This window comes from Tauraco erythrolophus, chromosome 4 (genome assembly GCF_009769465.1).
Source record: "Tauraco erythrolophus isolate bTauEry1 chromosome 4, bTauEry1.pri, whole genome shotgun sequence".
Classification (NCBI taxonomy): Eukaryota; Metazoa; Chordata; class Aves; order Musophagiformes; family Musophagidae; genus Tauraco; species Tauraco erythrolophus.
Window position 1 is genome coordinate 52,411,387 of NC_141468.1, and position 14,642 is coordinate 52,426,028.

General features: G+C 43.4%; 1 protein-coding gene across 1 annotated transcript; it reads right to left on the reverse strand.

Annotated features, from left to right (window-relative positions):
- Positions 1-11,387: 11,387 nt before the first annotated feature.
- BTG1 (BTG anti-proliferation factor 1) lies at positions 11,388-14,030 on the reverse strand. Its single transcript, XM_086610020.1, has 2 exons — positions 13,851-14,030; positions 11,388-12,669 (listed from the first exon to the last, which is right to left on the reverse strand). The coding sequence occupies exons 1-2, from the start codon at positions 13,996-13,998 to the stop codon at positions 12,305-12,307; spliced, it is 513 nt and encodes a 170-aa protein (XP_086466146.1). The 5' UTR covers positions 13,999-14,030; the 3' UTR covers positions 11,388-12,304.
- Positions 14,031-14,642: the final 612 nt, after the last annotated feature.

A 14,642-nucleotide genomic window follows, 5' to 3' on the forward strand; every position in this document is an offset into this window, starting at 1 on the left:
TCATGCTACATTTCAAAGTAAAATCACAGCTTTCCTCGCCCTGATTGTTATAGAACCAAGGGTCTCACTTTCTGCCCTAACATTGTGCCACTCTTCCTTGTCTGCTGAGCTGTAAATTCATTCCAGCCACTGGACATAGTTTCCCATTGCATAGACAGAGGACCTGTGTTTCTTACTCCTAAATGAATGAATGACTTTGAATATGTTTCGATAAGGTCAAATGTAACATAAATGGGCTGCTTATCCAGATTTAGCTGGACAGATAAACAGGAGTAGGAGGCAGCCTTATTTACGACACATTAAACGAAAGATAAGGTAGAGTTCAGTGCACCACCTGAAACAGGGACACCTCTAAGAGTCTATCTACTGCTCTGTTCTCCTTCAGTGACCCCGGCTGCCTTTCCCTGTCATGAGTAAGCATCTTCCTCGCCATGAAACAGCCCTGTTTCACAAGATGTCAGTCGATTCAGTATGACAGTCCTCCTGGTTTCATGGAGCACAAAGAAAACAAGTGTTTTAGGAGAGCGTTAGCAGTCTCCTAAGGTAAGAGAACATGTGGGCAGCCCCTGTAGCTTCCAAAACTTATTTCACTATTTCATAACAATGATGTTAGAGTTGCCCTGTCTCCCCAGCTGCCCTTCTGGATTTTAGAACCCCAAAGCTTGGCAGCAGCATACCTCTCTTGTGGAAAAATGGATGTCTGAGAAGACAAAGATAGCAATAATCTGGAACTGTGTAAGAAAAAACAGTTTTATTCTTATTCTGGCTCTTTGCGGTTAACTGTTGACACCTTCACCAGTGGGTTACAAAAAGTAAACAGGTATGTGATGTCTAGTTACTACATAAAAGTAATGTCATGTTAGTCCCTTAAGATCTCTCAAGAAGCCAGCAGTAGTACTGGGAAAAATACTCCAATGGTGCGTGCAGTCTTTGCAAGACTGCAGGGTACTACAGGCAGCATCTGTCACCCAGCAGGGTTTGACTCAGAAAAACAATCATGTTCAACTGGCAGAGACTACCTTCACCAGGCACTTCCCGGGCCTGGTGCAGTGGGAGTACATCCCTTCCACTTTGGCAGCCACTATCAGACAAGGCTTTTCTATTCCTCTGGGTCTGCCATGCCACCTGAAAGAAGCAGAGAGACCCTCTCCCACCCTGTGATTGCTCCAACTGTTTATTGTCAGCCTGATACTCTTTGTCCAAACCCCGCACAACTGAGTTCGGGGGTAATAATTCATACAGCAGAGCTACACCCCCAACAGCTACCGCCCAGGAGCAGGAGTCCACCTGGTTTCCTCACACAACACGGGGCTGCTGCCTGGCAGTTGGAATGAAACCAAACCACTCCAGTGTGTCTCACGTGTAACCTCAATGTAGCTAACACAAAAAATCACGAGTGTGCTTAGGTCCTGCTAGAGCACTCCTTTCTCAAGGAAGATGCACTTAAAACATCTAGTTTTATGCTTAGCAAGTTTAACTTGATTAGCAATTACATTGACGTCAATCCAAAGTGAATCCAATGTCTTCAAATGAGCCATTTTACTTCGACACTAAATGGCAGAATTTGGCCTCTTATGTTTGGGAACTGACTTTTGAAAACTGAGAGATGCATGAGATGAGGACTGAAATAAATACTTATTTCTTCTTCACATCAAGAAAATAATACATATAAATTAGCACGTAGTATAAAATTCCCTGGGGAAAAGTGTGTATGCCCACGGGCACAGATCACGAGAAGCTGCCATGGGATGAGCCAAACCCTGCAACTTCTCAGAAATAAATTTCCACAGTTCCAAACACTTAAGCACATGTTCCTGAAATTCAGGAAACATATTGCTAATGATTTCCTCTAAGGTACTGCAATTCCAGTAGATTTCGAAATGAACATGTGAGCAGAGTAAGCTATTCTTCATTTGAGGCACTAGGATTAGTTACAGGTACCTAATCAATATACTTCAAGTCAAAGCACATCAGACAATCATGTGTAGGACCATTCAGAAGGAGAGAGTGAGACTCAACTAACTAGATGGAGTCAGTGACACCTGAGCAAGCTCTCACTCTCTTTTTACAAAGAAAAGAACCCAGTGCTTATTCCAGAGTGCATCCCTTCTAGCCCAGGACACTGATTCTATGATTTTCCCATAAAAGGTCTGTTTCTCTTCACCAACCATCAGAAGAACCTAGGGAAGAGGTCTCAGACTCAAGGGGGGAGATGACTTGAGAGAGTTAATACTGAGAGAGTGAAGTCAACAGGCCACGGAGATGCATTCTCAGCTGGATGTAGAGCACTAGTAAAAGAGGTGACGAGTCTCTCAAAGTATTTTCTCTACTCATGGATCAGTCTCTCCAACTCCTGATAAAAATCAACCAAATTAATTTTAACTCAAACTGATGACACTTATGTCACTGTTACTTCAGAAGAGGACATTTGTTCATGGCTTGAGCATTTTGTAATGAGATTTAACATGCCCTAACTTCAGACTTTCATTTGACTTTCCATCCTTCAGTTTCTCCAGTTCCTCTTCTCATTGCCATTTCTCCAAAGGACAGAACTTCAGATAAAAATCCCAAGTATCAGAAATCTCCCTGTTTTCAGGGCAAAGGACACAGAGTGCTTTCTTGCCTTTGGTTTTGTCCACTACTTTTTGCATAAATATAACACAATAATTATTGTTTAACCATACCAAGGTATTTGCAGAAGCTTCTTACATATTTTATGCCACTCCAATCTCTTCTTTCATAGCAACAACTCAGGTTCTTGCATGTTTGCATGAACGTACCTCTACATACATGCAGCGTGTAAGTAACTGAACCGTTAAACGTTTTAAGTAACCTGATCATTCTCGAGAAGGTAGGGCAACATGCAGATCCACCATGGGAACAGTCAATCAACCACAATTACCTCTCCCTGAATAATTTCCGCTGGAAAGGTTTCTTTCTTTAGAAATCTTTAGCCAAAAAGGCCTTTTTGCAGTTTATATTACACCCCATCACTGCCACAAATACACTAACTGTCTTCTACATCACTGCAGCTCCCCTGGTCACTGACCTTATGTTATCTGCAGCCCACACTGCCTACAACTACATCTGGAAAGCAGCCTGCAGAGAAAATAATCACTTGAGAACCTAATTCCTGCAAATCAGCACTGCCCTTTATCTTGGACTCCAGCAATATATAGTAACAGTGGACGCAGTCCAACACATGCCAAACTCAAGGACCATGAAGATGAAGGATAGGATCATCCATTGAATTGCGAATGTGTGGAGTCAGCTTCCCAAAGTACTGCTGCCATGCTACCTAACGAGCATATAACACGAACGCTGCGGAGCGGCACTCCACGTTCCTATAGGTGTCTCAAACGCAGCTGCACAATGCTGGTGAGGTTTCTAGCAAGCATGCTCAGTTTACAAACAAAATTTGCCAAGCTTATCAGCACAGGAGTCTGGGGCAATGAGATTTAGAATAAATAGAAACTTTCAAATATATGTAAGAAAGAGGTAAGCTACAATTAAAAGCTTGTTGGGTTTTTTCCCCTCTGTAAATTCCCTCGTTTGTCCTCAAGGACAGCATATGAATGTGTACGTTAGAGTCTATGTGATCAGACACTTTCTCAAGAACTATAAACAATGGGACTATGAGTCACTATTAGGCTGGAATTACATTCAGTTCTTTCCCACTGACTCACCATATGGATTATTTGTCTGGGTTTTTTTCCTCTCTCCACTTCCTTCCCTCCCCCACAGATCATACACAACCTCTTCCCAAAATTTCAGCATGTGTTTGTTCGCTTCGCGCACCCCAGCTCTCGCAGCCAGGTGACAACAGCAGTCTGCAGGGCTCCTGCACCAAGGCACGGAGCTCACCGCACCCCACCGCATCCCTGACACCCGTAGCCGTTTGCCAGAGGCTGACAGCTCCCCAGCAGATGTGACGGCAGCACGGGGCTCCCACCACGTCTTGGGCATCGCGGTCTGACGTGACACAACTCTACCAACCCTAACAACTTCAGCTAATTTTGAGCAAGAGTCAGAAGAGCCATTTTTGCCACTCCACCCACCAGAACGGTAATTTCTGGCACAGTGGAGGAAGGAGTGGGTTTGGGTAGTTACACATCTTAACCCGCTGCATCCAGGTCGGATCTAGCAGTACATCAGTCAAGGCTTTCATCTTTCATTTAAAAGAAAAATGTAAAGCTAGTTCCTAGCCTTCACAGTCACATAAAAAATATGTTGAAGTTAGGACTTCCAAATCTTCAAAGGCAGACTGTAAATAAAAGTGCTGACATTTATTGCTTTTAAGCAAATCACATACTGGAGTGTGACTCATGAACATTGGAACTGGCAAGCGCCGAGGCAATCATGTTGAGAATGAGATCATGATGCAGTAGGTGTGCAGCATTCTCTTTTCAGCCTATTCACTATCTCTATTCTACAGTAATAAAGAGGAAAGTTTCTTTTCAGTCAATAATAAAGATTTTAATGTGCCTCCCAGCACCTATGGAAATAACAAAAAACACATCTCTGCCTCACTGAGAAAGCTTTTGACACATACTTGATCTCATCAAATACTGAAGGGCGTATGACATATTCACATGAATAAGTCAAAAGGCTTCACGCCACTCATAACGGTAAAATTAGGAATGTATAAAGGCTAGGGTCTTAGATTTTAAAAGTGCAAATCACATTGGAATTCCAGTCTTCCTTTTATTGATTGTAAGCTGCTTACAAAAGGATGCTCGTGGAGATAGGGGGTTAGGAGCAAGAAAAGGAAATCAACATACTTGTACTGCAGAATTAGTCATGAGGTTACGTCAGTTTGATAACTCAGGAGACATTTCGTACACCTATCAGCTTGGCTTGGAATCACCTTCAACTTCAGCAAACTCTACGAGTGTTGCTTTCAAATTTGAATGACATGCATATATTTTTCTACTGAATACTTGCGGAAACTATCACTTTCAGTATTCAGAGTCAGTGTTCTGCTGTTCATGATGCAGGACTTGTCAATTCTGCAAGCTTTGAAGATAGTCACAGGAACATTTGGATAAACAATCAAGCAGATACATTTGTTCAGCTGTCCTTCTGGAAAGTACTTATGTATTTGCCACATGGTTTTTCTCAGTTATTTTACAAAACCCTCATCCATGTTAAATACACCCAGACAACAAATAAAGTATGATAAATATCAAAAGTTAGAGTCTGGTACCTTTTTCACACAGAAACAGATAATTTACAAACATGGAACTAAATTTATCATTTGATTTAATGTCATCACGATCTAGACTGATACTGCTATTTCCACTGCCTTATTTTTTCCCTACTGATCTGAAATCTACAAACAGAATGACCTTACGCTGACTGCAAGCTGGGGAGTTAGATGATAGGCTGTAAATGACAAAGGAAGTGAGCAGTCAGGGGTTAAAAGAAGAGATTATTATAATACCAGCTAAATTTAGGCGTGGAGTTGCAAAGGTTGGTTAATATCACTAGTATAACGTTATACCAATAGGTGTACCCCAGGGGTAGTTTGATTTTATTTTGCAGCTACGATATAGAGCCTTTCACACTTGTAAACAAATTTCTAACTTACACAGTATAGAAACTTGAATGTTACTAGACAGAAGCAACTGTTCTGGTGCACTCATCTAGGGAAGGGTGCTGGGATCAACCAAAATGCACCTTTTGCTGATGGTTCAGACAACTGCTTACCAGAAACCACAGAAATCTCCCTCCTGCGTTACAAAGTATTACAGTAATATACAATTGAGATTCTAAAAGTATCTTAGCTTGAGCTCATTTCAGGCTGGTATTAAATTGATTAAAATGTTGCAATCATTCCTTCAGACAACTACAATTTGCTTCAAAATTCTACAGAAAAATTGGAAAATCTGCTCAACTGACAAGCAAATTGAGTTGAGCTGTAAATTCACATTCAAAAAACTGAAACATAGGAATACATGTTCCTTTTAATACCAATGTATTAAGGCATAAAAAGTGAATAAGGATAGTAATTTTCCCCTGTCTGTGTGAATCTACAATCTTCAGAATACCTGTGGTGACCTGTGAATTAAATCACAGCAAGCAGGGAACTTCAGGATGACCCACTGAAAAAGACTCTAATAACTGAATATGTCTGTGTAGATATATATATTTATACAAGAAATTTACATATGTGCCCGTGTGTATATGTATATATAACTAAAACTCAGTTTAAACTTCAATGCATGGAAGGAATATGCTCTTTCGATATTCTTCTTAAAGTACAAAAAATTCATTAATTAACCTTTGGCCAGCAGAACTCCAAAGACACCAATTATTACACGTTCTTAGGTTACAAAACCCAATAATAATAGAATTTCATAGAACACAGAACAGCACGGGCACACTGTTGGAATTTCTTAATTGCAGCTGATGTCAGCAGATGATATTACTAGTACTAGAAATCTGTTTTTAAGCCCATCTTGGAGTCGGAAGCTGCACCCAAGCCTTAGCTCCATGCTCTAGCCCTTTAGGTGAGCATTGCTGTCTTGGAACCCAACCATGAAAGCTGGGCAGCATCTCAGTCCTGCCCCGGTTGTCGGGCATTTCAGACACTGCTGCTCCTGGCATATATTCAAGGCTGCTCCAAGAATGCTGTTCTCCTCCCTTGCATCCTTACAACAGATTCATTTGTTTATCATTTTATTCAGTTATATAATCAGCACATAAAACAATCACACTGGATTTTACAACGCCCCAGAGAAACTGCAAAGCGAGAGGCTGTTTCCTGACATTCGAGAGGTTAAAGCATCAAATAAAGCTACATCTTTCCAGAAAACTTTAAAAGGCTGTCACCAGCCGTGATGAGATGCTGAGTGGCTGATCGCAGGAATCGCAAGGTAAAAACACTTCCCTCTGCAAAAAATGTACTCGACATTCCCTCAGCCTGGGATTTTTCTCATCCAGTATCACCAGTCGCATTTCCCTTCCTTGTGTGTTGTCAAGGGTCACTTTGAGGGGAAAAAATCTCAAAATTTGAAGATGTGGCATTTGACTTGTTTGCCTTAGTTGAGAGTCGTTTCTCCTCGCCAGCTTTGCAGTCGCAGAATGGCAATACTACCAGGGCAAATATCTGCCGTCAGGCACACAGCCTTACTGCTCGTGCGGATTTCTTCCCAGCTGCTGGGAGGAAACAGTCGTCTTGTTTAGACAAAAGCATCAAATGGTGAGGAAATAAGAAGTTAGGAAAAGCTATATACGAGGGTCGAGCTTGAGAAACATGGGGGTACAGAAGATGTAGCCACTAAGAAAATTCCACTGGACGTTAAGTTACAATAATTTAGATCTGTTCATTTATGGTAAGTCAGCCATTTTACTGTTGACCTACTTTGTATCAGCAATAATTTGTCACAGTACATTCTCCAACTGCTACTGAAAGAAAGGTTGAAACCATACATTAAGAGCACAGTGTCAAAGCAACTGATGTTAATTACACCCTGCAATTCCTATGTTGATGAAATTGTCACTGCTAACCATTAATACAGCATTTACTGTCTAAGCCCAGCTTGCTCTACCAACCCTTGAAAGCCACTGAGTTAACATCCTGCTTCACAATGTTCACTTTATGCCACATTGGAATGTAAATCTGAAACATGTAAAAATAACCTCTGCTATTACACCAAGAATGTGTAAATATACATTCCTTTTTAGGAGAGCTATTTATCTTCAGTCTATACATGTTTCACTCTTTACACTAAAAACAGTTTTAATGTTCTGCAGTCAAGTGGCAGCTTTTGCCAATATAAACTATTTTCCCTAAAAATTATGGCATCAAGTAGAGGAAACTTTGAAAATGTGGAATGCTACTGATTTATAGAAATTCAGAAACAAGCTTTACATAGATACACAAAAAAGAAAAGCAGCAATGTTCTTCATTTTATTCATTGCTAACCTGCACAATAACAAGAGATCACATTCTCCCAGCGTAAGTAAGCAAGGTTAATTAGAAGGACACCTTATGCGGATTTAGTGTTCATGTTCGATGACTTAATCTTAAACTTCATCTGCTTAATTTGGTGACAGAAATGTTTACAAGCATCAGCACGAACCAACCACTCCAGGAGCATTAACTGGATTCTTTATGGTTTGCACATCAGTGAACTGTTTTGTAAGGTCCTGCTGCTGCAGTACAGTTCCCCCTGCTTTGAAATCATCTCTCAAGCTATTCTTTTACCCAGTTAGACTGAAGGCAATCTAGAGCATACACACTTAATATTTAGCCTTCAAAATTATTGTCATCACTACCTATGGCACAAGACAGCACAACTTGATCTTCTGATCCAAGACGACTCTCTTTAGTGATGAATAGGAAAGACTTTTTTATCCTACAAACTGGTTGAATATGAGATACAGAAAAAGTAGAAGCCGATGATGGTATTTTCACATCAGAAGAGTGCCTCATGCAGGTTATTTCCAAATTCTCATGTTGACTGACAGAACAAACCAATAATAAGAAAATCTTGTGGCACGATGAAGCCTGTCACATAGATCAATCAGAAAAATCTTTGCAGAGTCATCAGAAAAATAGAAAACGAAAATCAGCATTATTAGTAATTGAATGAAAGCCCTCACATCTCTATTCAGACCTAAGCCTGACCCTAAGATCTACAGAAAGAAAAAAAAAGATCATGGTCCAAATGACAGCTTAAGCCAGATGTACATCTCCAGAATAAGCAGGAAAAAAAAACAACAACAAAAACCAAACAACTGCAAAGAGAACAGAACAGAGGTTCTTACAGGATATATATAAAACTCTCTAGAGGAGAAGCATCGTTACCAAACATGAAACACAAAACTCGAGTGCATAGGATCTGATACCACAGGGGGGAACATGCTGTGAGAAAAAAAACCCACAACATTTGCTCACCTGGAATAAACTAGAAGGCAATTGTACGCTTTATAAAGACATGCCCTGGATGGTCAACAAGTCTTAGCAGACTGGTCTGTCAGTCTAGGAGGAGCTGTAACATTAAAGCTGCGTACAGCTGAGCCTGCCCTCAGAACACCAACAGAACAGGATTATTCAGTGCTTCACAAGGAAAGTCCAACTAATTTAACTAACGTGCACTGGTCAAGCAGGTCTTGAATGGGCTCTCTCATCTCTATTAAAATAAAAGCCTTGTGTTAAAATAAAAGCCTTGCTGGTTTCATAATGGCACCCAAAACGAAATTCAACAGTGGCAAGCACTTAGCTTAGCACACTGTTTGTTCTACCTGCACCGAAACATAGGATTGGCAACAGCCTCCTCTTACATACTCCATTTCTCTCAGAAGTCCTTCCTATGCCCTGCTGCCACAGTATGCTAAGTACTTTCAAAATCAGACAAGGGCACATTGTGTGCACATTGGGGTATATTTAAATTCCAGCTGGAAGAAATCCCAACAACTCTGAGGACACAGGTTGTACCAATTACTAGTTACAGCTGCAGTTAAAAATTATGCCATGAATGAAAGCACCCTACCGTAAAAGGACTAAAATGTTAACCATCTAAGGGAGCGGGCTCATTCTTGGTTCAGTGTTACATGCCAGCCTCACAGATGGAACACTTGCTGCCTCACAAAGCTATGTTTAACTTATCAAAAAGAAAGTACCGACAGCTGATGCTTTCATAACGTGCACAGCTCATGTCAAAGACCAACGACACAGTTACCCACTCTGATGCTGTTCTCACTGTGCAGCAGAAAGGATTATAGGCAGCAGCACCACAATATACCAAGCACAGCTCAGCCAGCAGCAAGCTTCATGAAAGTTTAATATACTTCTACAGGAAGCCAAGCTCCATGTTTTTCTATTTGGATATACTTACGCTGTCTGTGAACATGTAATGCAACAGAAACGTCTTTGAGTACTCCTAGTGCTTGAATAAACCTCTTGCTTACAGAGCTAGCTTGAAAGCGTCATCTTAAAAGTAGTAGAATTTATAAGGTATCAAGATGCGAACCTAAACTTTGACTCCACACATGAGTAACCCCTGTACTTTAAAGCAAGTTCATTCTGAAGCTTTGATAATAGATCTGTTATTGCCAGATTCAGGTACTGAGCAAGCCCTTTAAAGTTCACTGCTTCAGGAACACTCACGCTTCTACCAGTCTATGCCAGAAAGTCACAGTACTGGAGAAGCCCTAGCAATACTTTGAAGTACTGAATGTTGACATACATATGCAGATCATGGTAAAAATAGTATTTGTAAATCTGACCATTAAAAAAAAAAACCACAAACACACCAAACCAGTGGGGAAGAAATTGGTAAAAAAAGGTAGACCATTTAAGTCTTATGTTTTGCTTATATATAATCAGTTATATTACAGATCAGAAGACAAAAGATTTGAACTGGAGATACGACACATTATTACTGCCACATTGTAAAGGCTCATAGTTGAGCAGGAGCTCCCACAGTGCATGGCAAGCCTGAAGCTCAGTTCCACCCATAGCTAGTGAGTTTAGTTGGCAAGTAATGATTTTCTTTTCCTTCAGAGCCACAGCAGCAGTTCTCATAACTGAAGTGATCAAGTTGGGTATGCCTTTTATTAAACACTCACAGAACAAAGTACACAGGAGATAAGGAACAGAGTTCTTGAGTTTTACTCCAGCACTTTAACAAGTGTAAATAAAGTGGTAAGGAATTTCTCTCAAGTGTAACTAACCACTGTGCCATATACAAATGACATTAGTGTGGTGCTTAAGTGAATCACATCTCCACATCATTCATTAACTCTGAACACACATATAAGTATGGGCTTCTCACTCCACCTCAACCAACCTTTTTAAGTTTGGGAAAAAAGATCTACATACCTTTTGTTGAATCCCATCTTAATGATTTCTAAAGTGAAAGTCTTGCATCTGAAGAACGCAAAAGGCGAGCAACCTTTTTGTAGAGTGGTTAACCTGCTCTTAAGGCTAAGGGACACTTGTCCCAGAAACTCTTATTGAGCAGGGAATCCATCAGGGAAGAACTGAGAACTTGTGAGCAAGTAGGTCAAAATGGACATTTAGGCTTGCTATATCCTTCATCAGGAAGCCAAGTAAACTTTAATCCTCTGGATTTATTCAAGTCATCTTTGGTGGATGTTATTTCTGTACCTTTTCCTCATATCCTGGAATTATTGGCCCTGGAGTTATTTCCACATTGAGTGATTTTAAGAGGTTTAAAGTGACATGTACATCATCGTGTTTCCCTAAACTTCCCAAGCAATTATATACGAGGTCTTCATTAATCCATGCCTGTACCAAGTGTTCCCTAGCATCAAGGGTGCCATCGATGTTCTTAAGCCTTTATAGTACCTATTTCACTTCTACTGTGAGACAAAAATAGTTTAACTGATCCTATGTAATCACGACAAGAGATTAATTAAAATGCCAAGATAGGAAACAATTTATTATAGAGAGAAGAAAAATTTCTCATCCAAAATATAGAAATCTGTACAACTTTGCCACAATCAATATACATGAACTGTACAAATTTACACCAGTTCATAATTTACCAAATAAAAGATGACTAACAAAGTTCACAAAATAGATGGTGGTTTGTGGAAAAGACTTTTACCCAATTAAGAACAAGGAAATTACAAACCAGACCTCCACTTTCTAAAAATAAGAAGTTTACTCAGTCTTAGAAAACTACAAGCTAGCAAATGTACAGATAGCTGGCTGGTGCTAACACCACAGTTCAGACAGTGTCTTTATACGGTCTTTTTAAAGCCTGTTGCCATGGCAGATTCTGATCACTTGCTACTTTTGAGGCCAATGTAAAGATCTGACCATTTCCCCAGGTCATACTTACTAGTTTATCTTATGTACATTTATACATATTTGTAAGTGCTAGGTAAAAGTCTGAAAAATAAAATTTCCAGTACTATGGTGTTCGTAAGTCTTGTTACTGAGCTGCCAAAAATGCTAACAATTAATAAATGTAATAGTGCAAATTTACTCTGCAAGACCTACTGCAGAGAATCACTTTATAAATACAGATTGGGGTTGAAAATTGGTGTAGAAATTAAGTAAGATGTCTTGGAGAAACTGACCCTTCCTAGATCTTCTTCACTCCCTAGCAAGCTGCAATCGTTTTGACTCACAGGCTATTAAATCACTGAAAGGTACTGTCCAAACTATGGCACTGTCACTTTAAAGTATACCACTCTAACGTGTGCCAGATCTTCACAGCTGTGACATGGTTTAAATTCCATAATCCATCCCCAGAGGTGCCCACCCAAAGTAAAAACCAAATTTATCCATCCATTTTAAGGTGATCCATCCACAGACTATATCTTAACCTGATACAGTCATCATATTGTAGCTTTTGGAAGGGCTAGTTCTGCCCAAGAGAAGTTCCTCCTTACAGCTTATTCTGCTGTCTACCATTTGCATGTTGGTGTTATTTTGGCTACCTCCTGCTGGTGCAGCTTCATACAGCACACAGATTGAGCCGTCCTCTCCGATACGATAGGACACTTCATACGGGTCAACCCATAGAGTGAGTTCACTTGGAAGAAGCTGGAACAGTTCCTGACTGCTCAATCCAATCCGCTGTGCTGCCTGTCCAATGAGAGGATCCATTTTATGGTTGATCCGGATACATCGGTAACCTGATCCCTTGCATGGCTTTTCTGGGAACCAGTGGTGTTTATAATGTTCTATAAAATAAAATAAAAAAAAAAGATTATCCTCCTTAAGTCTGTATTCAAGAAGACGTGCAGTGATCATTGTTCTCTTGTAAATTTCACACCCCAAGATGTTGAAAAGCTTATTATTTTAGTATCGAGTGACTTGAGAAATCATTACAGCCTTTATTTTCGCTGATGATTTGCCTAAGTGCAGCGTCCCTCGGGAATTACTCATGTACAAAGTTAGCATTTCGTGCTACCATATACAGAGAACAATGTTCGCCATCTGAAAGGAGTGAAATGCAACTTCCTGGCATTCATAGAAACAACTACAAAAACACAGAAGTGATTACACACACAGCAAAAAAGCTCAAGGGCTTCAAAACTCCAAGAACCAAGAAGAAAAAAAGCACCTTTCCAGCATCCCGTTGAGATCACACCCGTGCTTAGTTCCTCACGTTCTAAGAACACCCAAAAATAACTAGGGAGGGAGCTGGGCAGCATTTAACGACTGACTCAAGCTTTATTTCACCACTGCTCTTCCCAGGCTGTTTTCCAGGGCGAGATACCAAGGACTCCACTCACCTTAGGAGTTTTATCCCACCCCAAATCCTATCGGTCTGAGGCTACTTGGAGCCACTACCAAGCGCACTGGGACACAAGCTCGGGATTACGAAACCCACAGGGCAGCGAAGAAACCCTGGGTATTTGATCCTAACCCGAGCTGTCGGGTGGCTATGAGATGTTTCCAGAAGAAATGGGAACTGAGACTCATCGCCCACCGCTGAATTTTGACAAAAAACAACTTAGGAGTGTTTTTCCTTCTGGAGCCCTTGGAGCAGAGCCCGAGTCCGGGCTGCTCCGAAAGCTTTGTCTACGGAGCCAAGGGGGGGGGGGCTGCCTTGCGCGACGCCCGAGTCCCTTTTGTTTACAGCCCGCTCCTGCCGCCCACACCCGCCGGGGGCCGCCTCGGCACCGGGGGTCCACGGAACGGGCAAGCCACAGCCGCGGAGACCCGCTCGCCGCCGCGGCGCCTCCAGCCCCTCGAAGGGCCGCTCTTCCCCTTCCCCACTCTCCAGCCGGCCGGCCGGCCGCCCGCGGGGCGCGGCGCTGCCGCGGCCGGAGGTGCCGCCCGCACCCCGCCGGCCCGGGCAGGCGGCCCCCCAGCCAGAGAGGGGGAGCGGCTCCCGCCGCGCCCGCGCCGCCCTCACCTGCCAGCAGCTCCTGCAGGCTCTGGCTGAAGGTCTGCAGCTGCCGCTCGTTCATCAGCCCCTTGGTCCGCAGGAACTTGGAGATGAAGCCTACGGCCGCGGCGATCTCGCGTATCATGCTGGCCCGCGTGTACAGGGCGGGATGCATGGAGGCGGCGGCGGGCGGCAGCCAGCTCTCCGGGGCGGCCGGCGCTGGGACGGGACGGGGCGCGGGGCGAGCGGAACGGGACGGGACGGGCGCGGCTCGGCTCTAACTGGGAAAGGAGCGGGCGGCGGAGCCCAGATCACATCCCGGGGGCGGCAGCCTCCGCCTCCTCTTCCTGCGGCAGGGGGGCGGCCGCAGCAGCGCACCCCGCATCTCCTGCTGCGAGGGGCGAAGGGAGCTGCCTGCCGGACGCCGCTTCTTATAGCCGCCACGGCCGGAAGTGGCGTCGGGGCGCCGGGGGCGCGCCGCCGCCAATCGAGCGATCGCACCATTGTGACGGCCGGCCGCTGGGCGGGGCGGGCGAGAGGGGGGCTGACGTAATCGGTTGTAAACAAATAGAGCCGGGGTGCGCGGGGGCGCGCGGAGTTCGGCGCGCGCGAGTCCTTCCTCGTGCGCGGAGGGGGAGCGCGCCCGCCCCGCACGGGCGGGGGGGTTCCCGCCCTCGGAGCCGCGTGAGCAGCGGCTGCGCTGTCGCGGCGCGGGAGGGAGCGGGGAGGGCGCCCGTGCGGCGCAGGTCCCGCCCGAGGGGCAGCAGCGACCGCGACTTGGGCACCGGCGTGGGCAGGGTGGGAGCGCGCGGCGCGGAG

What these genes read in the sequence shown, in the direction of transcription:
- BTG1 (XM_086610020.1), bottom strand. Translation starts at nt 13,998, where the DNA reads ATGCATCCCGCCCTGTACACGCGGGCCAGCATGATACGCGAGATCGCC. An exon ending in CCTGCAGGAGCTGCTGGCAG is followed by an intron (nt 12,670 to 13,850) that starts GTGAGGGCGGCG and finishes TTTATTTTATAG; the next exon opens with AACATTATAAACACCACTGG.